Raw genomic sequence first — 26,034 nt, forward strand, 5'->3', positions numbered from 1 at the left:
TGGCATTCCTCACAACCCCATTGTAATGGTTTGTTTCTAGCTCCCTGACTAGATGGGGACCTCCCTGAGGGCAGGCCCAGGGTCTCATTCATCCCCAGGGGCCTGTGGGATCATTGAGTGAAGCGCTTGGCCTGTGCCCACGTTCACTGGGAGCTCCAGGATCTTTACCAGACTCCTGGCTCTCAGGCCAACTCCCCCCCCCCCCCCCCCCCCGCCACCCGGTCATGCCAGAGATGAGCAGATGTAGTCAGAACCTCCTCTTGGGAATGAACTTTCTTCAGCGTCCTGTCTTGCCCCTGCCCAAAGTCTTCTTCTCTTACTGCCCCTCTCCCTGATGGTACCCCCGCTCTCTCACCCTGGAGGCCCCTGCGACTCACTGCTGACCTCTAGTAGGGTCCTTGTCTTCTGGACAGCCCCATCTGCTTCCTCCGGGTGGGTGCTGAGGCCAGGGTCCTCTTCTTCCACCTCTGGCCCTCTCAGGCCCCAGGGGGGCGAAAGCAGGCCCAGCTCTCTGCCCCTCGCTGTCCCTCGGAGGGGCTGGGCCTTCATGGCCTCTAAGCGGGGGCTGCAGTGGCTCTGTGTCCAAGCAGGCGTCCTGGATCTCCCCAAACATGGGGGCGAGGCCCTTAGTGGCAGCTGAGGAAGCCCAGGGCCAGGCCTGTGCTGGGCCAGGCCTGTGCTGGGCCGGGCAGGGGTGGGTGCAGCGGGCAGGTGGGGTGGGTCAGTCGCTGAGCACGGCCCCCGGGAGCTCGTTGGTGAGCGTGTGCCAGCGCTCGATCCGCTTGTCCTTGTTCTTCAGGCAATCAAACCAGTGCTTCAGGCGCTCGCCCTTGGCATTGATGCCCAGAACCACGCCGCCTGCAGAGGGGAGCCGAGAGGCAGCCAGGACACGGTGACTTCTGACTCTCAGGGTCTCTCTGGAGCCAGTACCCCCTGGCACCCCTCCCAGACTTTGTGCTCCACGGCCAGACTCTCTTCCCTGCCCACCTGCTCTGAGGGTGGACCGTGGAGCCCCCACTCCCCCAGTCAGGGCCCAGGGATCCTGCTCTTCCTTTACCCAGGACCAGAGCAGTACCTGCGGGGCAGCACAGTGGCTGTATTGGTGCCAGGGCAGCTCCACTGCACAGCCACCAAGCCCACCACAAATGTGGGGCCACAAGGGCTCAGAGTCCAGCCTGAGGGGCTGACCATCATCACCTCTTACCCCTGCTCCACCACAGACTGCTGTGTGACTTGGCCAGGCCTCTTTCCCTCTCTGGGCCTCTTTCTCTGTCACATGGGGTCAGGCTGGATCATGTCTATGGCCCCAACTTTCCCCACAGGCCAGGAAGGCAGGACTGTGGCCTGATTCAGGGCCCCTGCCCTTTGCTGAACCCAGGATGGGCATGTTGCTAAAGAGCATTCCCATCGTGTCCTCTCACCGATGAAATCGTTGGATTTTCCAATGTCATAATCCCAAACGGTGATCTCCAGGGTCTTCTTGGCCAGGTCCCCGTGCTTAATCTCATAACAGAATTCCTGGTGGCCAGAAGGGGAGTGTCAGGACCAATGCCACACGGCCTGTAAGTCGGCTGGTGGCCAGGAGGGTGGGCAGTGCACAGCAGTGGATGATAATGGATTCTCGCCCATCTCACCCACTTCCATCTGAGAGCCCAGCTGAGATCCTCAGGGTCCCCTTCCCTCTGACCCACCTGCCCCTTTGTCACTGAAGCTGCTTTTCTCAGGATCCTCAAGAGTCTCCTTACTGCAAGTCAGCGCACACTTGGCGGCCTTGGCATGCTTGATCTCTCTTGGGTCTGATTCTGCTGACCACTCCCTTCTTTGTGGAACCCTCTCCCACCAGTTTCCAGGATCCTTCAACATCTGGTGTCCCCCTCGCTCCCTGGCAGCACCTCCTCGGCCTTCTCTGCCTGCACCCGAGTCACTCAGGCTCTGTCAGAGGCTCCCCTCCCTCATCTCGTTCCTTGGAGCTCCTCTCTGGCTGCACCCACCCCCTGGGCTGAGGACCTGGGTATCTATCTGCCCCCACCTTCCTGGGGCCGCTCACATCCTCACACCACCCCCTCCACATCTAACATGGCTACAATCCCATCAATTCAATCCTCCGAAGAGTTTTCCAGGCCGCTCCTCACTTCTGTCTGCACCACCTTGGCCTGGTTCAGCCTGGCCTCACTTCTCCCACCAGTCCTCCTACCTCACGGCTGGGGGCTCTCCTGTCAGTCCCTCTCCAACCTCCAGCTCCCACAGTGACCCTTGAAAAACCCAGTCCCTCCGGGGTCCCCTGTCCTGAGGGAGAGAGAGTGGCTCATGGCTTCCCCAGCCTCTCGTACCTCGTTGAACTCTGGGTTTAGGGTTTTCTTCTTTACCGCTGTCTTATGTTTGGATTTCTTGTCCACATCTGGCTTCAGGTATCTGGAATTATAACCAATCAATAGGCAGAGAGTGAGAAGATACTGAGCACACATGGAGCCAGCAGGGCTTGGAAGAGAGATTCCCAGGCCTCCCGTTCATCCTAACCCTCGGATGTCCCCAGCACTACTCTGTGACAAAGGTGAGCAGTCAGTGCAGTGGGAGAAGCAAGTGGGTCCTTCATCACCTGGACCTCTGTTCACAGCCCATTCCTGACATCACTGAGCCCCTCCATCCCCTAGGAAAGAGAATTTTCTTTATTTCTGGAAGTCTAATTTTCACAGCTCTCATTTCCCACCAGAAAAACATTTTTAGCAAAGTTGGTCCCTTGCTAGAGCTCTTCTTTTTGTAATAGCAGATTATGGAGATAGAATTCACACGCTATAAAATTCATCTTTCTCAAGTGTATAACGCAGCGGTTTTTAGCATAGTAGCTGAGTTGTACAACCATTGCCACTACCTCACTGGAGCTTTGAGGAAGGAAAAAAGGTCTTTTGGGCAGTGACAGCAGTGCTTCCTGAAGGGAAGGAGGGAAGCCCTGCTTGCGGGCCAGCTCCCTCCACGGGCATCAGCTCCTTAGACTTTGATGCAGAACAGCAGTCTTCATCTGGGGCTCAGAAAGGTGGAGGGACTCACCCAGGGTCACACAGTTGCTCCGCACAGGGATGGTGCTCAGAAGCCAGGCCCTGTCCTTTGCAAAGCTTCTTACCCTGTCCTTGCATGGACACTAGTGACAATTGCCCTGCTCCTGCTGACAGGACCACATCTGTCTCACCCACCACCAGCTTCCTGGTACCCAAATTGATGCCTGGCACTGGGTGGGATCCGTGAACATAGAAAGTGGTACCTTATTATTGCTTTTCTGTGCACTTTTTTAAAAAGTTGTGATTGTTATTACATAAGAAATACTGGTTCGTTATAGAAACACTAGAAAATATGTATTAACAGAAGTTGGGGTTGGAGAAAGAAATGAATACACAGGTCTGCACAAAAGCCTGTTCCTTAGCAGCTTTGTACAGCCATCAGAAATTGGGACCAGCCCCCACGCACTTCAACAGGAAGTGACCTGACGGACGACCACTTGGCAATGCAGACCTACAGACCGAACTCTGGGCTCAGGCACCACGTGGCTGGCTCCCCAGAGCATTAGGTTATGTAGGAGTTGCCTTTATAAGTCAGTCTGGAAAAGGCAAAACTGTCGCGACAGAAAACAAGTCAAATGGTCGACTGGGGCCCGGGGACCTTTCTGGGGTGATGGTATCTGGATCTTAACCATGGTGGTGGTGACAAGATTGTATACTTCAGTCAGTCACATTTCAAAAGGGGAGAAATCTACTGGATGTAAATTATACCTCAATAAAGATGACTTTTTAAATAGGTTGGGGGTTCCCTTAAACCCTTACCCAGAGATGGTGAATTTCTGCGTTCCTTACAAGCTTCCACGCACTTCTTGACTCGTCTTTGCCTGTTTTACTTTGGGGGCGAGGAGGAGGGATGGGGGCGGTCCTGCACAGGGGGAGTGTCTCCCAGCCCTGCCTCCGGAAGGCCCTGAAGGGAAGCTATCCCAGGCTCCCTCAGCGCTGCACGGCCAGTGTCCGTCTAGTGATCCTCACGAGGCCCCAGCTAGGGGTCATCCCCTGTCCTGCCCCCAGGCCTTTGTCTATGCTGTCTCCCTGCCTGGAGTCCCTTCTCGCCTCACCTCACCACTGCATGCAGGGGAGCTTCCTGAGGGAGCGTGGCCTCTGTGGGCGAGAAGTGCACCCTGGCCACGCTCCAGGGGCCCGCCCATGGCTGCTCACCCTCCCTATCAGCACTCCCTCCTGCCTTGGCCACCAGGGTTCAGGGAGCCTCCCTACCAGTGCCACCGCTGGTCCCTTCTGCACAGCAACTGCTGCTCACGTGAGGCTCCTAGAAGACAGCAGAGGGCTGGCGAAGGAAGGGGTTGCCCAGGGCAGCACAGCAAGTTGCTTTGAGCTTTCTCAGTGCCCCTGGGTGTGAGATGGAGACGGTAAGTACTGCACAGGGCTGCTGGGGGGCTTCAAAGAGGCCTAGCACAGCCCTGGCACCCAGCAATTACTCGGTATGTGTTACTGATGATTGTTTGTTAACTATCAGCAGACCCTGAAGAACTGGATTTGGGGTCAGCTTCCAGCCTGGGGAAACTGAGGTAGCTGTCATCTGGGGTGAGGTTTATAAAAATAAGGGTGCCGACAAAAGGCCTTGGCCCATCTAGCTTTGCCCCTCAGCATCCTCCACCTCCACCGGGCACTTCCATGTAGCTCTCTTCTCAGGGCCCCAGATGCTCCGCTCGGAATCTCACCTGTGCCTTTATTTCCCCTACTTTTAGCAAGGAGAAGGCCCACGGTCCATGAAGGGGCCTTTCAGAGATATGGAGCCCTGAGGAGGCCTGAGCAGCAGCCCCTGCAGCTCACCCAGGGAATTTCAATCAGATGTACGGGTTTCGAGGCTGCTGGGGGCCTCCCTCTGATACACGGGGCCACGCACAGAGCTGCCTGTCTGAAAGGCCACGCTGACCCGGCCCATGGCTGGAGGGTGGGCCCAGCAACTACCACACCTGTGGCGGGGGAGCCCCAGGCATGGTGGACAGGCCCCACCAGGGCTACCTCTCCCTGGCTGTGGGAGGTGGCTGGACCCTCTGTTGTACGAGGTGAGACCCTATTTTCTGGATAACACAGCATGAGACCCTGGAATTCCTATCAACTTGGCAGGTGGGAACTGAGCCCAATTTAGAAATTTCACACCAGCCTTCCCTAGTGGCACAGTGGTAAGAATCCGCCTGCCAAAGCAGGGGACACGGCTTCGAGCCCTGGTCTAGGAAGCTCCCACATGCCGCAGAGCAACTAAGCCCGTGCGCCGCAACTACTGAGCCTGTGCCCTAGAGCCCGTGAGCCACAACTACTGAGCGTGCACACCTAGAGCCCGTGCTCCACAACAAGAGAAGCCACCGCAATGAGAAGCCTGTGCACTGCAACAAAGAGTAGCCCCCGCTCGCCACAACTAGAGAAAGCCCAGCACGCAGCAACGAAGACCCAACGCAGCCAAAAATAAATAAAAATTAGAAAAAAACCCTCTAGCATCACAGTTACAGGTGGAGGCACCGTCCTCCCTCCCCAGAGACAATCACTACAGTATCACACTGGTGCCCCCCCCCACTACAGTTTGCTTTGGGCTCAGCATAGCTCTGTCCACGTTCATTCACCTCCCTCATTTATTCACTTCAACTGCATAGTACTCCACTGTACACAGATGCCACATTTTATTAATCTGCTAATGAACACTAGGCTATTTCCATCTTATTGCTATCAAGCAATGCTGCAAAAGCAGCTTTATGCCAGGGCCTGGGTCTCTAGGACGCAGACCTGGAAGGGAAATGATGCGGCCACAGGGCGTACGCATCTTTCTAGGTTACCGAGTATCACTTACTTTGCCTCCACTTTAAAGAGTCTAATTGTCTTCTGAGCTATTACAGCATTTCCGTTCCCAGTGGTCTCTGATCCACTGGAAATCACTGTCTTGCTAATGGTTGAAGTTGGGTCCCAACATTGTTTTTTGAGCAGAAAACCAGTAGTCCTTGTGATGGCCTCTGTCACCTGGGCCTCCTTACTGTCTCCTGAGGCCAGAACCATCCCTCCTTCTGAACTATCTTAAATCCTCTGTCCCTTTCCCTGAGCAGAAACACCTCCTTTCTGCTGAGCCAAATTCCTCCCCAAGTCCTACCCTTCAAGACAACCTCGCTACGTCCATCTTTTGTTTGTGGAGCGCACTGAAGCACAGACGGTGGTCACCAAAACACAGGCTTTATCCCTCTCCAAATGGCCACCAGCTCCTGCCTGAGCTAGGATCACAGCTTGTCCTGACCCAGGTTCACAGCTCTGGGGCCCCTGAGTTAAGTCTCTCCCCAGTGCTACCAGAAGCCCCACCTGTCAGGGTCTGGTGGACCCCTGTCTGTGTCTGTGGTACCGTAGAGCACTGCCCACACGTGCCCAGCCCTAAGTCCTGATGGAGTCCCTTCACTGGATCTCCTGGCCTCCTGTCCCCTCCTCCAACCTGCTCACAGCCTTTCCTGGGCCCCGTGACCACAGAGAGACCTGATCCAAACATCAGGAGATAACTGCTCTCTAGCTGTGTGACTGGGCTGCCACTCAACTGCTATGGACGTCGGTTTCCTCATCTGAGAAATGGGTTTGGCCAGACTCAACCCACAGAGTTGCCCAAAGAGCGCAGAAGAGCATGACCTCGTGGGCACAGCACCCCCTGTGCTTCACACAACTACTTGCCACACGGACTACTGATCTCGACGCATGGACCTCCCTAGTCCCTGGAGGTGAGGAAGTGGGGAAGGAGGCGGCTGGCCTGGGCTGCACACTCACGTTTTCACGTAGGGGTCTGAGTAGCCGTTGGCGTCCATGGCAGCCAGGTGTGCGCAGCGCACGATGCCGACCAGCAGGCCCTGCTTCTGCGAACTGTACTTGAGGGAGATGAGAATGCGGCCCCGCTCCTCCAGGGACTTGTCTTCTGTCTTGTCCACCTGTGGGGCAGGTGGGTGGTCACTCAGCTGTCCTTGCCTGCTCCCACCTCTCCTGCAGCCACAGGCCCAGGCCAAACGGAGCCCGCTGGGTGGTGAGGGGTCACCCTGGCCCTGGCCCCCTGGAAGGTGCTTCTTGGAGCGTCTTAGGCACATTCCCAACCCCAGGGGGAGCTAGGAGGCAGGTGGGGTGTGGCCTAGGCCTGCCCTGCCTAGCGCCTGCCTCGGATCAGACCTCAACTCCAGGCCTCACTGTGTGGCCTCCCCACCCCAGCCAGCCCACTGAGACCATTCCTCACCCTCCTGAGACCACCTGTTTCTACCTTCCAGCTGCTACTCACCTGGAACCCCTTTCCTTTACCCTCGGTCCACCCAGCCTGAGCCCTATGACCCCCCAAGGCCCCTCCTAGGTTTCTCTGCCAGGCTCCTCTTGCACTCGGTCCCTCTGCTCTGGACTGTTCACTGCCTGGCACTAAAAGGGCAGCTTACGTGGCCCCTCCTGGGCAGGGGCCATGCTTGCACCTCTCTGTAGACGGGGCTCCTGTTAGGTGAAGAACGACTATCTTCCCCAACTCCCACACCCAGAGCAGACATGGCTAGCTGATGACTGAATTCACCCGGAGCTCAAATGCAGCCTCAGTATCTCCTCAACACAGTGCTCAGGCAGCCTGTACCCGTGGCTCAGAGGAGGCGGGTGAGATTTAACTACCTGCCACTCGGGCCTAGCGCTTTGTGTATGACAGCCTCACTAAACCATGGCTCTTGTGGCAGCTGTGATGTGTGAAAATTAAACAGTATAAATGAGCCGGGATATTTTCAGCTGTTTTTTTAGGGTAGGATATACTTTGGATTGTTTCACGTGCAGACCATTGAACTGGGCATCGTTCAGTATTTACGGAGAACGAGTAAGGTTTACGAGGCTATGTAAAATCTGAAAGGTATCAAAATGAAACTTCACTGCCGATTGATTTTTCTGAACGGTACCCTTGTCATTGTGGGCCCCTGAACTGGACCAGTGAGATCCTAGCAAATTCAAGCAAGGCTGAGCAAGTCCCTGATCACACCTGCTGCACAAGCATGCATGCTTTCACGCACCCCCCGCCCCGTGCATGAAACAGGTGCTCACACATGCATTCCACGCGCTCACACACTGCTCACACACAATTCACACACCACACAGGTGTTTGTTTATGTCAGGGATCAAAACTCAGAAACACAACTCCAGCAGGAGTTGGTGTTGCCTTTTATAAGTGACATATATTATTTGGAGAAACTGGGTCACCTATGGTTAGTGACTAATAATAAAATTAGAAGGGTTGTCTCCATCACACAAATATCTATGAGTGGGAGAGAACGTGACAATGGAATACAATTTGCTCAACTTATGCAAAAAGACAGAGCTGGGTTTCTGGGAGGGAGGTCTGACCTCAGGTCACTTGTTCCAGGCCAGGCTGCTAAGCATGTGTCTCGGGGCCCTATGGGGGAGGGGTACAGGCCCTCGGGGGACAGCTGCTGGACTGTCCTCTTGAGCTTTCCCATTGCCCAGACCTCTGGTAGGGAACTGTCCTGGGGAGGGGACTGTGCCCTGAACACCATGCAGTCCCTGAAGGCATAGGTTTCTTAGGGTCCCGGGCCTTGGACCTCTTGGCCAACGCCTCCTGGCCCTTTTGAACTGGGTGAAGGCAGGCCTGGGGAGGGGAAGGAACGGGGAGGAGAAGGGGGAGGGGAAAATTGCTCAGAGACTCTGGGAGGGCTCAGCTGCTGCAGACGACCCGACCCGGGGGCAAAATTGGTTTTGACGTTTTCAAACAATTGCAATTTCTAGGAAAGAATGATTTTCTGTCTCCTCTGGGTATCTCACAGGCACCTCACGCCTAACATGTTCCAGTTGTGCTCCGAGCATCCCCAGCTGCTCCTCCCATGGTCCTCCGCATCCCAGTTAATGACCCTTCATCCTCCCAGGTGCTCGGGCCCCAGGCCTGATACCGATCTTCAGCCCTTCTCCTGCCTCCACTGCTGCCCCGCCTAGGCCTGGGTCCTGCTCCTCCCTCCGCCCTGCTGGTCTCCCCGCCCTGGCCCTCCACTCCCTCCCATTCTGAGGAGCCTGTTAAGTCCTCAGAGGCCTTGGCCCCTGCCTAGCACCCTCCTGTGGCCCGTCTCACTCAGGGATAAGGCCAGAGTCCTCCCAGCATCCCCAACCCCCAACCTCTGCTCTCAGCTCCCAGGACCCCCTCCCCTCACTCTCTCTGCCCCTCTCATTTGACCTCTCGCCTGTGCCTCCCACATGCTGGGCGCTTTTCCATACAGGGCTTTGCACCTGCTGTTCCCTCTGCCTGGAATATTCCCTGCTCGCTGGGTGAGCCCTCCCAGAGCACCCGTCTAACCCATTGACTCCTCTCATGCTTTTTTTCTCGGCCCTGATCCCTGCTGAACAGACTATCTGTTTGGGTCGTTTATTTCATTTTTTGTCTGTCTTCCACCCAAACTTCATGAGGGCAGGGAGATTTATCTGTCTCCCCAGCATCTGCAATTGTGCCAGGCACATAGTAGGTGCCCAATAAATGCTCCTGGCCCTGTGCTCACGGCAGGGTGGGCCCTGGACGGCTGCGGAGCCCAAGACCGGAGGTCGTGGCCCACTCACCGGCAGCTGCTTCTCCAGGCAGATGCTGAACGTCTTGGTGTGGTTGGGCTTCAGCTTCTTGAGGGGCACCCGCGTCTCCCCTATGAACTCGTTGTGGCGGAATTTGTCCTCATCACACACTGAGATCCTGGAGGGCAAGGGGCCTCTCAATTTGCTGCCAAAGTCAGTGCAGATTTGCAGGCGGTGGGCCGGGGGATGTGGGGAGGGCCTGCCCTGTGGACAAGGCTGGGTGGGGTGGGGGAGCCGGCGGCCCGGGGTCTCACCCACCGCAGGGTCTTTCGGATCATGTCTTCGTCTGTGATCCCGTAGTAAGTGAGGGTCTCATTCCACGTGGGGTTCAGAGTGTTTCGGAGAGTTTTTGTTCTGAGCTTATTTGCCTGGAGAGAGCAAAAAGGATCCTCTGAGTGTCAAAGAGGGTGATGGGCAATGTAATGGCCCCAAACACATCCCAATCCCCCAGATCCCGTGCATAAGTGCTCTTCCCTGGCAAAGGGGGATTAACGCTGTTGTTAATCAGCTGACTTTAAAATAGGCCGATTGGGGACTTCCCTGGCGATCCAGTGGTTAAGACGCTGCACTTCCAATACAGGGGGTTTATCCAGATGATGTGGATGGGCCATGTCCCACGTCATCACAGGGCCCTTAAAAGTAGAAGAGGGAGGCGAGAGAAGAGTCCGAAGGAGCGTGACAAGGGGAGAAAGTCAGAGAGGCGACACCGGCTTTGAAGATGGAGGAAGGGGCCACGAGCCAAGCAAAGGGGGGGCCTCTAGAAGCTGGAAAGGAAGGGGAAATAGCTTCTCCCCTCGAGCCTCCAGAATGGAACGCAGCCCTGCTGACACGTGATGGTAGCGCAGTGGGACCTATGTCGGATTCGCACCCTGCAGAACTGGAAGGTGTGAGATTTGTGGTGTCGTAACCCACCCAGTTGGTGGTCATTTGTTAGCGCAGCCCTAGGAAACTACAACAGGAGAATCCTGCCTCCCAGGTGCGTGCCCAGGTGTGTGGCGGGGGGGGGCAGGGTGTCTGCAGGAGGCGTGGTCTGGGCGGCTGGGAAGCCTGGCTTGGACCTAGATTCTCTCCCTCAGCCTCCTTGCCTTCGCTCAGGCTGGCCTCTGCCGGGAAGGCACCTCTCCTGGAGGACGCCTGGGGGCTGCCTCCCCTCCTTCCTCAGTGCTTCCAGAGATCGTGGTTCTTAGACTCCTTACCTGCCTTGCCCCCTTCAGACCCTGACTTCCGTAGCCGATTCCCTCTGATGTCCACAAACCGGCCCAGGCTTTGAGGTCAGACAGCCCTGGGTTCAAATCCCAGCTCCACCACTTACATAAGCTCTGTGGAGCCCAGTGGGTTACTGACCCTTTCTGAGGGTCAGGCTCCAGGGTGTAACACCACGTCTCTCTCAGCCTGGTTTGTAGGACCTTCTCTATAAGGTGCTCTGTGAAACTCTGCCCTACGAGGGAATCTATCCTATGGGGGGGGGGGTCCCTAGGATTCAGCAGCCAGGTACTGCCGACTCGAGGTCCCAGGAGTCTAGAGACGCACGGTCACTGAGCCCCCGAGTTGGGCCCCTTCCCCTGGTCGCGTGGCCTTCACAGCCCTGGGGGTCCTCCCTGCAGCATGAGGACAGAGAGGCCTGGAGTGGGGAGCCTGCTCCTCCAGGTGTAGTGGGAGGTCCACTGCCCTTTCTCCCGCAGCCCTGCCTTCCCTTCTGGGATGGCGCCCCCGGACCAGGGGCAGCCCAGGCCCCAAAGTTAACTCAGGCCCCAGCAGCCTGTGGCTCCTCAGCCTGGGGTGGCCACCTGGGGGTGGGACCCCCCAGTTGGTCTGCAATTGTCCTGAGCAGTGTTGGGGAGGCCCTCTGCCCAGGGGGGTGCCCCCACTGCTGACTCTTCCTCTCTATCAGGTCACTCGAGGGCCAGGAAGGAACTCCCCCAACTTTGGCTTCTAAGAAGGAGGCCAGGACTAGAACACCAGCCACTGGGCTCTGCTGCTCATGCTTCTGTGTCCTGTGTCCCCTGTCCCTCTGCCTCCACCCTGGTCTCTACCTGGAAACAAAGCTGCTGGACTCCAGTTGAGTCCCCCCTGGCATGGGGTCTGCCCGACTCAGCCCTTGAGATATCTGTGGGCTAGGGAAGGACCCAATTCTGAAAAGATGTGACCTTCCCTCCCATGACATTACAAATAAAACTACACTGAACTGTAAGACGTACGAAAGGAAGTCTCATCACGTTCTGATCTTCTAGTGCTGAAGGCCACCTTGATGCTTTTCGTAGAGAATTTAAAAAATGGTTTTTTCCCTCTCCTTTCATAGATGCACCTGTTGGGCTGGTCTGCTTGTCAGGTCATCCGGTGCAGGAACAAGGGTTCTGTAGTCAAATAATTTGGGCAGTTGCTGACTACTCCATCCCTCTTGTGGGGCATCACAGAGCAGCGCATCAACACATTAAAGGCTCTGGTAAATCCTGCAGTAAAGAAACCTGTTTAACAATGTTTCCCAGTGTTATCTGGCCACAGAACCCTTTGTTTGCGCACAGTATTAACGTCCAGCTGAGAGTGTTTCTTTTAAAACGCTGGCCTAGAAATTCTCCCCGGGAGTTTCCCCAACTCAGCGGACAGGTGGTGCTGACTCAAGTTCCCTGGGAGGCCTAGAGGGTGTGGGGGTGACTGGGTGCTCTGGGTGGAGGTGGAGTGAACCCCTCAACTTGCTTGGGCTCTGAGTGGGTGTGGGAGCTGTGGGCCTCCCTGGGTGCCCCAAGCCCAGCCTGGACCCCAGTCGCGGCAGGAGGGCCCCTTACCTTACTGGCTCCCGGCAGCAGGTGCAGCTTGACGTAGGGGTCTGCCAGCCCATTGTGGTCCATCGGCTTCAGGCCCTGAGCAGAGGAGAATGGCGAAGGGTGTAACTGGGGGCTTGGGGACAGAGCCGCCAAGGCCCCCAGGCACCTGGGTCAGCAGGCATCCCTGCCCCCTGGGCCTCCTGGCTGGGTCCATTCATGACCCTCTTCACAGAAGCAATCCTGCCCCACACCCCCAGAATGGGGGCGGCGAGGAAGGCTCCGTGCTGGTGCGATCTCCCCCCCACCGCCGCCCCAAACGTCTGGCCCTGGGCAGGCGACACGGGGTGCCTTTGTCAGATCGGACTCTTTCTGTTTTCCTTATCTTGGAGGCCAGGTGGCTCACTTTCTCTGAATGAGGCCCTCGTTCTCCTGCTGTGGTCAGGCCTTTCCTTCTTCCCGATCCCCCTTCTCCCTGCTCCCCGTGCACTGCGACTTCCCTCACAGACCCGAGGGTCCTTGTGACCCTCTGTCTGCTCATCCACACGCTTCCCTGAGGCCGTGGGAAAACATTCTGTGTCCTGGAGACCAGGCTCAAGTTCTCTCTGGCTTTGCCACAGCCCCCTGCCAGTCTGTGTCCCCAGAGGCCACACAAGCTGGCTGGCCAGGGAGGGTCCCTCCACAAGATGGCAACCCTCACTCACTCCCCTTTTTTTTTTTTTTTTTGGCAGTATGTGGGCCTCTCACTGTTGCAGCTTCTCCCGTTGCGGAGCACAAGCTCCGGACATGCAGGCTCAGCGGCCATGGCTTATGGGCCCAGCCGCTCCGTGGCATGTGGGATCTTCCCGGACCGGGGCACAAACCCACGTCCCCTGCATCGGCAGGCGGACTCTCAACCACTGCGCCACCAGGGAAGCCCCCCCTCACTCACTCTCAACCACCAGTCAAGTGTGCACAGCCAAGGAACTCACGGAACCATAAACAGGGGCCTAGGTGACCTCACGCTCGCTCCTGCTTGTGCTAATCGTCTATTCTGCTTCTGGGATGGCACACGGGGATGGAGGAAGGCAGCTGGGGCATGTGTGGGGTAGAGCTGGCAACCCCACAGCCTCATTCAAAGATGAGCTGCAGGGCTTCCCTGGTGGCGCAGTGGTTGAGAGTCCACCTGCCGATGCATGGGACACGGGTTCGCGCCCCGGTCCGGGAAGATCCCACATGCCGCGGAGCGGCTGGGCCCGTGAGCCATGGCCACTGAGCCTGCGCATCCGGAGCCTGTGCTCTGCAACGGGAGAGGCCACAACAGTGAGAGGCCCGCGTACCGCAAAAAAAAAAAAAAAAAAAAAAGGAAAAAGACAGGCAAAGATGAGCTGCAAGTTGGCTGCTCATGACCAGCCCACCTCCCCCACCTCCCAGGGGAGCTGAGGCTCTTCTCCCCCGTCCCCACCTTGGTTCGGAGGAGCTCCCAGGTAGGGGCTGAGATCTGAGGTGGGGTCTTCCACCTTCCAACCAGCACTGCTCGGCTACTGGGAAGGGGCCCACGGGTTTTAGAGCCAGGCTGGCCGGGGTTCAGGTCTCAGCTCCTGCACTTATCAGCTGGGTAAGTGGATGACTTCATCTGCCTCCTGAGCCTCAGCTTTATCATCTGTAAAATGGGTTAATAGTCCCCACGTCTCAAGGTTGTTGGGGGAGTTGAGGAGGCAATGCTGATGCGGGGCCTGCTGGTGGGGCATTTGCTCCCCCCTTCCCCTAAATGCCGGGCCCCTTGGAAGATGCTGGAGAAGCTGCTGAGGGCGGAGGCATCTGAGCTGTGCTGGGAGCTGCCTGGGCTCCAGCTCTGCCCTGCTCCGTGGGGCTGGCTCCAGGACGAGGCTTGGCCGGGCGGCCCTGCATGCACTGTGGCAGAGAGGCAGACCTTCCCAACACAGGCCTCTCACCCTTTCACACGAAGGTGGAACTTTCCAGTTCTGCTGTGGATATGAGTGCCCGTACGTACGTACGTACGTGTGTGTGTGTGTGGGGGGGGGGTGGGGTGGGGGGGGTCTGCTGCCAGGCCCTGTGCTGCAGGACAGCATTAGGTACTGAGCACTCACTCATTAAATGCTCACAGCCACCACATAGGTGGGGGTGATTAACCCTATTTTACAGATGAGCAAACTGAGGCAGCTCTGCTTACCTAGAGGGAGGGAGGCCAATCTAGGGTCCAGCACTGGGGCATCTGGCATCCTCCCAGGGGCCCCCGAGGGGCTCTGCCTGTCAGCCTCAGTCTTCCTACCCCCTGCGGCTCCTCCCCACACCCCAGCCCAGCCCCAGCTCCTCCCATGCCTGCACCGCCCCTTCCCCTGCAGAACTGGTTCTAAGCAGAGGATGAACTGGAGAATGTGGGAGCGACCATGGCTCGGGGTCCTCCCATCCCCCATCTCCAATGCCTTGAGTGATACAAACCCAAGTGGACACACGCATGTGCACACACATACCCCCCCCACCAGTTCACCCACGTAGCCCCTCTAGAGCCTGGGTAGGGAAGGCGGGGTACACAGCACAGGAGGGGCCTGGAGTCTGGGTGGGGAGGAGAAGGGACGGCTCTGGCCAGAGCAGCCTGGCAGCCAGTGCCCATTCCCAGTCCCCAGGCCTGGACAACCTCTACACAGCTGGGTGGAGGGAGAGGGGAAGGGATCTGCCGGGGCGTGCACCCTGCCTTCCACCTCAGCACAGCCGGGGGTTATCAGATTCCCAGCTCTGTGCCTAGGGCAGGTCTAGAGCCCTTTCGAGGAGGGCAGGGCGTGCCCTGCGTCACAGCCCGAGCAGCTCCCAGAGGAGGGGGCGGGGGCGGTGCTGGCCCAACAGGGACACTGCTCACCCCTGCCCCGGTGGCCCAGCCATGGCGGCCCAGGCCGGGTGGGGCACAGACGGGGCCGAACCAGGCACCCTGCCCCTCTGGGTGAGCAGAGCCACGGGCAGGGCGGGAGGAGGGGCAGAGGAGCTCGCAGGTTGGGGTGCTGGTGGTGCGGGGCTGGGCACGGGCAGCGATGCCGGAAGCTCCTTGCTCTGAGCCGGCCCCAGGCCCTTCCACGGCTCTACCGGGAGGTCTACCAGGCCGCACGGCTGCCCTTACCTTGCGGGAGAACATCAACTTGGGCACCTTCCTCCCAGGGGGCGCGTCGCGGTGTGGGGACGAAGGGAACAGCGTGGCTGAGAACACAGCTGACGGTGCCAGCCCGAGGCAGGACCCGCGTGGGGTTCACAGACGCCCACGCCTCCACCCAGAGAGCAAGCTCAGGCCGGTGCGACCAGAGACTAATGCCCCGCCTGGCGTGGCGTCAGCATCCAGAGCCTCCTCGGGGAGTCCGGAGGCACCCAAGTCCAACCCTTCCTCTTGGCCTGCAGGACAGGCCTGTCACCTCCCTGCCCGCCCTTCCCTCCTTTGACAGCTCCCCAGCTCTGGGGCCTCTGTCTCCTGAAAGCTGCCCCCCACCCGCATTCTCTCTGGCTTCTCTGTTCTACTCTTTCCCCTGAAAACCTCGCTGTAGGGGAGGCAGCTGCATCTCAGGAGCAGCTGAGATGACTGAAGCAAGAACTCCCTCCTCGCCCTTTGCGCACAGGTGGGGCCTACCTTGGCCTTGCTGATGGTGCAGTGGAGAGCGTTGTTCTCCTGGTCGTAGAGCAGGCTGAAGTCCAGCGTGCCCAGGGCGGCTGCAGACAGGGAGGGCTCAGGTCATGCCGGGCCCACACGGTGGAGAAGCGTCAGCCACCCCTGCGCGGCCGGACGAGGTGCCACGGTGACCGCGCTGACTGCCACCAGCAGAGCGCCTGCTGCGTACCGACCCCCCCCACCCCTGGGAAGGAGGCTCAGGGGCCCGTCTCCTCCAGACACCACGAGCGGCGAACTGAGAGTCAAAGCCAGGCAGTGGGCCCCTGACCCCTACGCCGTGCCTTGTGGCCCGTGGCTGGTCCAGGGTGGGGCCACATGTGCTACACACTCAGCTAAAGGGGTTCCTGTCCTCCTGGTGCAACCACTGGCCAGGGCTCTACACCTCAGCTCCCCCTGCCTCTTAACTGCCCCAGGAGTGTGCGAGACGGCAGAGGTGTCAGACTCTGCAGCACCGCAGGACCCAGCCCGGCCGACTGGCTGGCCCACTCACCGTCCCCCAGCAGCACTTGGGGCTGCGGCTCCCTGGTCTCCCCGGGCCCTCTGGAGCGCTGCGCAGGGTGTGAGGAGAGAGCTGGGCCCGCGTGCTGCTACCCCCAGCCTCTAAAAGGCAGCGAGTGATTCCCAAGGGCTGGGCAGAGGGTGCGGCAGTGATTGGATGCAGCTGCCGCCCTCGGGCGTGATCACAGGCGGCAGCTGTGGCTTTTCTCACGGACATGGTTCCCGGCCTGAAGGCTGGGATTGTGGGTGGGAGCAGACCTCAGGGGCAAATCTCTCCCCCGAGAGGTACACATTCACAGGATGTCTTTAGAAGCCCAGATGCTCCTTGCAGGCTGCTGGGCTGGTCAACAGGCATCTAATTCATTCATTCATTCATTCTTTCTTTCTTTCTTTCCCAAGTGTTTACAATCTGCCAGACTCCAGGATCGAAGATATCAATAAGACAGGGTTCCTGCCCCGAGGAAAGCACAGCTTAACGGGAGGAACAGATGAAAAGGATTGGTCAAAACAAAGTCTAGTGGGCCAGGACTGATGGAGGGTTCAGGGGGGACGCCTGGCCTGGATGTGAACTGGGCCTATCAGGAAAGGCTTCCTGGAGGAAGCGACACTTCACCTGAGCCATGCAAGACGAGTAGGGCTTGGCCAGTGCACCTTGGGGCCGGGGGAAGGGGCATTCCAACCACAGGCCAACCCAGAGGGTGGGGGCGCGGAGTGGTTGGAGTGATGCTCGGGGAGAGGCCAGGGGTGCCCAGTGTGGGTCTAGAGCAAACCACAGCCTGCTGGCTGAGTCCAGCCACTGCTTGTCTTGCACCCCAGCTCCTAACACAGGGTCAGGCACACAGCTCAGTGTCTCTGTTGTTGTCTCGCGGGGACACCCGTAGGGTGCGAGACCTGCCCTCTGACGTCTGACCCTGGGTTCATATCCTGGCTCTGCACTTCCTTGCTGTGTGACCTTAGACAGTGTATCTGGCCTCAGTGTGCCTCAGTTTCCTCATCTGCAAAGTGGAGACACAACAGCATCCACCTCATGGCATTGTGCTTTAACACCGCGCCTGGGGTACAGAAAGTACTCAGTAGATAATTATAGAAGGAGCGTATCCATTTAGGTGATTTTTCTAGATAACTGTACTTGCCCCTCTGAGACACTTTCTGGAATGAACTCATTCCGAATTGGATCACTCCCCTCCCAGCCTTCGTGAGTAGAATACACAAATGGTCACTTACACTTTTCGGAATAACCTGAATCATTGCTATGACTACGGTTACTGTTCTGTGTGTCAGAGTCCCAGCCCAGACACAGAAGGGCATGTGAGATGATTCCTCCACCGAGGGATCCCAGGTGGCCACTCTGTTTTGAGGTTTTCTTCATTTTTTCCGCCTCCTCCCTTGCCGTCAGCTTGAAACTCCTGTTAGAGTACTTGCCTCTGGTAGCACAAACAGCTCTCTCTCCTATTCACTAGTTACTTGGCTCTTCTATGAAACCAGGTGAGAATACTTGTTAAAATTGTGTCTAAACTAAAAGTCAATAGGCCATAGGACTTCCCTGGTGGTGCAGTGGTTAAGAATCAGCCTGCCAGTGCAGGGGACACGGGTTCGATCCCTGGTCCGGGAAGATCCCACATGCCGCGGAGCAGCTAAGCCTGTGCACGACAACTACGGAGCCTGCGCTCTAGAGCCCGTGAGCCACAACTACTGAGCCCGCACACCACAACCACTGAAGCCCACACACCTAGAGCCCGTGCTCTGCAATGAGAGGCCACCGAAATGAGAAGCCTGCGCACCGCAATGAAGAGTAGCCCCCGCTCACCGCAACTAGAGAAAGCCCGCGTGCAGCAACGAAGACCCAACGCAGCCAAAAAAAAAAAAATGTCAATAGGCCTTGAGTGGAACCTAAAGTCCTTTTCCCTGAGCAGAGCATGCATGCTTTAGTCCAGGTGTATCCGGCCTTTTGCTGCCTGTATCCTAGCTCCCCTCTGTGCGGGTAAGCAGGTGAGGTGCTGTAAGGGAGTGATCTATCAACACGTCTGTAACAACTAACAGCCATGGGCCCGAGCTTCTCCAGGCCCAGGCTTTTGTAATAATAGTCTCTAAAGCTCTTGGCTTTGCACGACATTAAATCAGTCTGCTGTTCCCTTCAGACCTAACCTGTGGCTTGTGCCCCCCAGACATTTGCCTCCCGAGGGCAGGGACCATGCCTCGGCCACACTTCTGACACCAGCAAAGAGTAGATGTTCAATCCACACGGCCAGTCCATCCAAACCAACTCATTCTCCAGCTTCTCACGGGAGCAGACGTGTGATGCTCATCTATTAAAACAACACAGTCCACAATTTCTGCCCGGTTCCCAATTCCAGAGAAGGACAAGCCGGCAGACAGAGTCCCCACTGGGAAATTCAGCTCCAGGCGGGGAGAGGGGTCCCTTCCACTGGCTCTACAGACACACGTGTTTAAGGAAGGCCCGAAGCTGCCCAGTGAAACCCACACCGGTATTCACTTCCCAGGAAGGAAGAGCAAGCCCAGTGCTGCCCCAGGATGGGATTGATGAATTGCTTTGAACTCCAAATGCAAGTTTTGTAAGAAATAATAGTCTATAAATAGAAGCTCAGTCACCATTTTTAGAGACTTGCCGGTGGTGGAGCTCTCTGAGAGAGCTCATCGCCCAAAGTCTTTATTCCCCATTTGGAGAAATGAGGCTCAGAGAGGGGAGGTGATTTGGTCAGGGTGGCACAGCAGAGCTGGAAGCAGAATCCAAGCCTCTTCACTTCCATCCTGAGAGCTCCCGCCTTAAAGCTTAGTGGCTTCTGAACATTTTTTTCTGCCGCTTTGTTTAGCTGAACTCTTGAGAGGGTGGAAAGGAGAAACAAAAGAGAGAATAACAGAATTGCTCTCGGGGTGTGGGGAGCCGGAAGGGCTCAGCCTCCACCCTGGAGGAGCCTCTGAGTTGAAAACCCCCCTGGGCTTGTGCAGGCCAGGCGGGCCCTGAGGGCAGGTGAAGGTGCTTGTCTGCGCGAGCCACGGGGTCCTGTCCTCCAGCCACTCAAATCACACCTCCTGGCTGAAGTTAACATCCTTGGATAAATAATGAGGCTTGGTCACTAATGGGCCTTTGAGACTTGTCACCAGCTTGTTGATAATTATAGAGCTTTAATGGGGCTAATTCAGAGAAAATCAAGCTCCAGCCCCATCAGTTCCTCTAAGGCAGCACATCCCTCTGCTCTGCTGACGGAGACTGACAGCATCATTTTGACCTTCGTTTGCACCTGGACCTTCCTCGCCCGTACACCCTTGGGAGTAGGAAACCAGCCCTGGTTTTGTTTTTTTAAGAAAAATGTCAGCCTCTGAAATAGTTTAAAGACAACAACAACAACAACAAAAACCACGGCAAGAACCACAGAAAATGATCAAGCCTGCGTCGAAAGCATTTCATAGTTGGGGAAACTGAGGCACTGACCAGGCGCTGCAGGTGGTACAAAGAGGAATGAGCCACACATCATATAGCCCTGCTTCTCGGGAGCTCAGAGGCAGAGGGTTAGGACTTTTAGAAACCTATTCATTTCCCTGCTTTACATTGTTCAAAAATTTTCCACTGCCACCTGGACTCAGTTCAACCTCCTCGGTGTGGCATTCAAGGCCCTCTGTGATATGACCGCTTCGGCCTCACCATCAGAGGCCTTTTCCCCTTGCTCCAGCCACTCGACTCTTCCTCCTTGCACTAAGCCAGGCTGCGTCCCCCCTCCTCCCAGCCTCAGAGCGCCCTCTCTGTGGGGGAACTCTGCGCGAGCCGGTGCTTCCCATCTGGGCTCCTGACTCCCTGTCCTCACTGCTGGGCTACTTGTGTGTCACGGTTTCCATGAACTCCCTGATGGCAGAGATCGTGTCTCAGGCATTCTGGAACCTCCACACTCAGCATAGTGCCCGACACCTAGTTGGTCTTATAAGGTTAAGTGCATAGAAATACGGTCCAGGTAGCATATGACTTGGCTCTCAGGAAAGGGAATCGCAGCCAGTGGGTACGGGGAAATTATTCGAGCCGAGGGACTTCTGGGCAGGCCTAACAGCGATTCCTCCCCTCCATCCTTGCTCCAGGCCTCTGTGGGGATCAGTCCTGACCTAGCCCAGGCTGAATCATGCAGGTGTAAGCATGGGCAAGAGATGTAATTCTGGCCAACGAGGCAGAAGGACAGATCTCCTGGGGACTTCTGGGAGAGGCTCCCTCACTTTTAAACTGAGACATGGGAGAGGAAACTGATCCTTATCAAATTTAGGATCTTACTGTTACATGTGATGTCTGGACCTGCAGCAGCCACCTTGAACCATGAGGGAGGTCAGCCTAAGAGGAAAAGGGCATGGCCATGTGGAAAGACAGAACCATCACCACTGATGCTGCTGACGAGCGGCTGCATGAATCTACCCCAGCGCCCCATGACCTCGACACCCCTCACTGTTTAAGGCACTCTGAATTTTTTTCTGTCACCTACAACCCCCAAATATCCTAGTCGTTACAGCTTTGAAGAATGGACTGTTTCCACAGGTGGAGATTGGGTGGGAGGGCATCTCAGGCAGGGGAGCAGCACACGGAGGGTGGGACATAGGACCCATTGGGAGGGCAGCAAGCAGCGGAGTCCAGGTTAGCCAGGCTGCACTGTGGACCACTGGGAGGGGAAGGGCACTGGGGGGACACTTCCAATTATAACGTTTCTGCATCTTCTCCCCATCAGCGCTCCTCTATTAGATCAATTTGGAGCCTGTCAATTTTGTGCTTATGCCTTGAGGTGATGGGCTTTAAAGAGAAGGAAAAAAAGGCCGAATAAATAAACAGCACTTCACTCTCCGCCTTGGACAACAGAGCAACCGTCCTAATTTCTTTTTGTTAGAACAGACATAATCCAATAATTAGGGCAGCAAATAGCATAACCCTGGCTAAAGCTGTAATGAACCATCTGGCTTGAATCATTTAGGCTTATTGGAGGGATCTGGTTGTCAGAGCTGGGACGGGGCTAAAGCCTGGAGTATCGGGCAGAGAGCGGTTCCACCCCGGAACCTGGTCCCCCCATGGGCAGGAGCCAAGATTTCTGTGCTCCCATGGTGGGATGTTTGTTCGGCCGCTGAGGGGGTCTAAGCCCACGGTGGCTGCCCCTTGAAGGGAACGAGGGGGCCAAGCTGGCCCTGGTGCCAGCCACACACCGTCCTCCTTGGCTCTTTTCAGCAGACTGCCCTGGTGACATGGGTGTGGCCAGCCCACGGTTCAGGCTGGCGAGGCTGTGTCAGACCTTGTACCGCTGACCTCAAGTGCGTCTGTCTCCTGGAAGGACAGTGAGCTCTCTGGGTCCGGGGCCCCAGCCCTGTTCCCTCTGTGCTGCTAGGAGAGTGTTCTGTGAAGGACTGCTGAGTCGATGGACTGAAGATGGGGCACTTTCGGGTCCCCTCCTTGCCTGTGGGTTCAGGGACAGCCAAAAGAAACCACCAGATTTCTCACCTCCTAGCCGTATGTCATCAGAGGGCCCTGGGTGGCACCAGGAGGGCCTGAAGCCCAGGCAGAAGCCCTGCCCTGCTCGCTTGCTCCCTTGGCATAGCAGGAAAGAGGCTGGAAATGGGAACAAGTTCCTCACCCCTTCTTCTGGAGCTGGCTGAAGATTCAAGGCATGCAAAGGGGTGACCTGGGTCTCAGTTAGGGCCTGCCCAAAGACACAGCAAGTGAGGGGGTGCACCTTGCCCAGGGTGCCAGGAGCTGGGGGGGGTGAAGATTAAGGGCACAGCCTGGAGGGCAATAAGCTCTCCCGACCGTTTCCCCAGGCTGGCAGGAAAGTGGAGGGACGCCAGACTTCAGCCAGAGGGCTGTGGTCCAGGCCCGAGAAAGTGCAGAGCAGGCAGCTTCCCAGCACAGGCCCGGCTCCGAGCGACCCACTGTCTGACAGGCCTCCTCCCACTTGCACCTCCTGGGCCTCCCTAGGTAGGGTGATGAGAGGTCGGGCCCCACCTCTTCCCGCAGTGGTCACCCCCACTGTCAGCTTCCAGAGGCACATTTTATTCTGGGGGAAACTCCAGACCCCCAGCCTGAGGCCCGTGTGGGCATTCAAGCCAGACGCAGCCACCCTCGCTGCGCTGCGCGGGGGATGGGACCCGGCGAGCCTGGGGGAAGTCGGCGAGCGACCCCTGCCCCGGGAAAGGTCCACCTCCCAGGCAGGGCCGGCGTCTGACTCGGGTTTTCCAGCTCTGAGAGTCACGCGGCTGGGGCTACAGCTGGGCTGGGGGCCTGGCGAGCAGCGCTGCGCCCATCCCCACCCCAATCCCGCGTAAACCCATCCCGCACCGCCCGGCGACCTCTTCGTTCTCCGTTTCCCCTCCAGTCCCGGCGCGGGCACCCTCAGAGCCTAGAAAGGAGCCAGGAGCGCCAGCCGGCCGGGCCTCGGCCCCGGAGGCCCCGGGAGCCCTGGCGCTTGCCTAATCCCTGGGGCTCGGGGCTCAGCCCCGGAGGAGGAGGCGCGGGCTGGGGTGGGGGACCCTTCCCGACCGGGGAAGCGGGTGTAACAGGTGGGCGAAGGTCGGCGGCCCGGTCGAGCGCAGCGGCGAGACCAACGGACGCGGGAGGAGGAATCACCAAGGTTTCTCCAAAGGACAAGCGGCCCCGCGGTCCCCTGGTCCTCGGCCCCCCACGCCAGCCAAGCCGCCGCGCTCTGCGGCCGCCGGCCCCACCAGGGAGGCCGTCCGGCCCGGGCCCCGGGCGCCCTCTGCCTCTCGCCCAGCCCGACCCTCGGCCGAGGGGCCGATCCGCCGCGGGCTCCGGAGAGGGGAGCGACCACGCGGCCAGCAGCAACTGGTGTCTCCCCGGGGCGCAGTTCCGCCCTGCCTGGGAACAAAAGCCGCCGCCCGCGCCGGGGCTCCCGGCGGGAGGGCCGAGAGGGGGCGCGGCGCGGGCTCCGGGGAGCTGGGCCCCGGAAATGGGACACCCCCAGGGGGCCCCCAAACTTCCCACCTCTCCGATCTGCTCGGGGGCGGTGTCGGGGCTGTGTGTGCCGGGCGCGCGGAGAGCGCACAGCGGCCGGGGGCAGCGACACAGCGAGGGGTGTGCCGGGGGAACCGAGACCGCAGGGGATCCGAGGGCGGGCGAGGTCGGGAGCGAGAGCAGCCGCGCAGGGGCGGGGGCGAGAAGCCGGCGGGTGGGAAACTTACTGCAGTCGTCGGACTCGTAGCCGTCGGCGTCCGGCTCGTCCTCGGGCAGCTTGGCAGGCGGTCGCGCCGTGCTGCGGCCGGGGCCGGGGCTGGCGCCGTAGGCTCCAAACAGCTGGTCCACATCCTCGTCGTCGTCGCGGGCGCCGTCGGAGGGGCTGCGGCGGCCCGCGCTGGCCGCGGCCGGGCGCGCGGGGGCGTCCGGGGGTGCAGCGGAGCGGGGCCCGGCGTCCGGCGGCAGGCCCCGCGGGAAGCGGGGGAAGTAGTCGGAGATCTGTTTGATGGGCCGGATGGGGCCGGGGCACACGTCGATGGCCATATGCTCCTGGATGCTGATGGTCGCCTTCTCCCCGCGCCGCCGGAGGGTCATGCAGGCAGCGCGGCCCCGCCCGGGCGCGGCCCGGCCAGACTCGGCGCGGCCCCGGCCCGGGGGCGGCTCAGCAGGCCCGGCTGGGAGCGGCGGGGGCTGCGGGCATCGCCGGCAGCGCCCCCGGACGGCCCTGACGCGGCTGCTGCCTGCTCGGCGGCGGCCGGCGCGAGTGAGTGCCAGGGGCCGGCAGGCAGGGGGCGGGCCCAGCCCGCGTCACCGGCAGCCGCCGAGCAGTGCGAGAGTGCGGGCGGCGAGGGCGGCGCGGCGCGGAGCGAGCTGAGCGGCGCCGCACTCACTCGCACTCACACCGGCGCGCACGCCGGCCCGGGACCCCGCGCGCGCACACCCGGCGGGCAGGGCCACCGGGCGCCTTCCACTCACGCACCGCAGGACCGGCGGGGAGCTGAGCAGGGCCCCGCACCTTCCCGCGCGTGCCCGCACTTTCTGGGCTCCGTTCACACAGGACACATACCGGTGTGCAAGGACACTACCAGCGCACAGAAACGTGTGCAGAACTGGGCGGAAGCTCCCACTGCTCCCACCTGCAGGACACACGTACCTGTACAGAGTTGCCTGAGGCTGCGGTGGCACCGTATATCCCCCAGTACATACACATCCCTAACAGTACACACAAACAGCACTCGTCGAGGTGGTCAGGGGACCCAGGGCACCCCTGTCCCCAGCACACCTAACAGGACATACGAACACACCCAAAAAGTGATCAGGGGACTCAAGGCACCTCCCAACCCCCAATCTAGCAGGACACACGGCCACACTCTAGGAGTGCCGGACAGGGTGCTCACACACGAGCAAGACATCCACAGCTGTACAAGGTCACTACTGGCACAGTCTGTTCACCCTTCCTCTCAGGTCCCATACAAACACACTCTCTGTAACCAGGAGTCAGTCTCTCACTTGGTCCTTGAGTAGGTTGAGTGACCCAGCCCCCGCCCGCCCCCCATGGGGACAGGGTGGGTGAGGACCTTGACCATAAGCCGTGGTCAGGAGAGGATGAGGGCAGGCAGGGCTGGGCATCCCCAGGGAATGATGAGCGAGGCAGAGGTGGAACGGCAGGGTGTGGCCAGCCCACAGGCTCAGGCTTCCCACATGATCGGATAACCAAACAAATGCCCAGCCCTGGCTGTTGTCCTGCTTTCCCAGGAACAATGCTCCGTTGGGAACGGCTGCTGCTTATACAGGTGTGTCCCCAGAAAGCCCTGGGCACAGACAGAATCCTGTTCACTCTCTGGTTCCCACTGAACGTCAGAAATGCTTATCTTCTTGGCTGGGTCCCTTCCAGGAAAACTGAACGCAGGACCCCAAGCCTGTGCCCCTCTACCCACCATAACCCCTGTGGAGGTGTGGAGAGCAGAGAGAAGAGAGAGGAGGCCTCGCCGTCATCACTTCCAGTTGCATCATTCTGGCAGACCATTGGCTCTCCCTGAACCTCAGTTTCCTCAGCTGTGAAGTGGGGCTACTGCCAACCTCACAGCATTGTGGGGAGGCCGCATCTAGCAGAGCATGGCAGGTAAGAGGTGCTCACCAGCGTCGGCCTTCTCTTCACCCTTCCCTTCGGGAGATGAGACTCATTGGTGAGACGTGGTGGAGATCCACATGTTGTTTCACGACAAGTCCTGAAATGGGTGGTGAAGGTGACCACCCACCCTTGAAACCTACGGTATACTCTGTCGGGAGCCTTCAACAGCTGTTATCTCACTGATTCCTTTTATCACCCCACGATGTAGGCAGGGTACAATGTTCCCATTTTGCAGGTGAGGAAATTAAAGCTCAGACACAGTGACTTGCCCAGGTGACTGCTGGCTGGTGGCAGAGCTGGGGTCCTGACTTTTTGGGGGCTTCCACTGCCCCCATCCCCGCCTCTCCCTTCTCACCCCGAGAGAGCAGAGCTGGAAACACAGGTAAAATCTTGCTCCCCAGAGCTCTCCTTTAGGCTTCTCGAGCCCAAACTGAGGAGGAACAGAGAGG

General features: G+C 58.6%; 1 protein-coding gene across 1 annotated transcript; it reads right to left on the minus strand.

Moving 5' to 3' along the window:
- Nucleotides 1-703: 703 nt before the first annotated feature.
- On the minus strand, nt 704-24,048 carry DOC2B (double C2 domain beta; the record flags this gene model as incomplete). The annotated part of the gene is made up of 9 exons (XM_082679894.1): nt 704-858; nt 1,422-1,518; nt 2,331-2,412; nt 6,801-6,958; nt 9,597-9,723; nt 9,864-9,973; nt 12,389-12,463; nt 15,975-16,054; nt 23,682-24,048. 9 exons carry the CDS (start codon nt 24,046-24,048, stop codon nt 722-724), a joined length of 1,233 nt encoding a protein of 410 aa, XP_082536020.1. The 3' UTR covers nt 704-721.
- Nucleotides 24,049-26,034: the final 1,986 nt, after the last annotated feature.

The sequence above is a fragment of the Grampus griseus genome (genome assembly GCF_964374135.1).
Source record: "Grampus griseus genome assembly, chromosome: 20".
Taxonomy (NCBI): domain Eukaryota; kingdom Metazoa; phylum Chordata; class Mammalia; order Artiodactyla; family Delphinidae; genus Grampus; species Grampus griseus.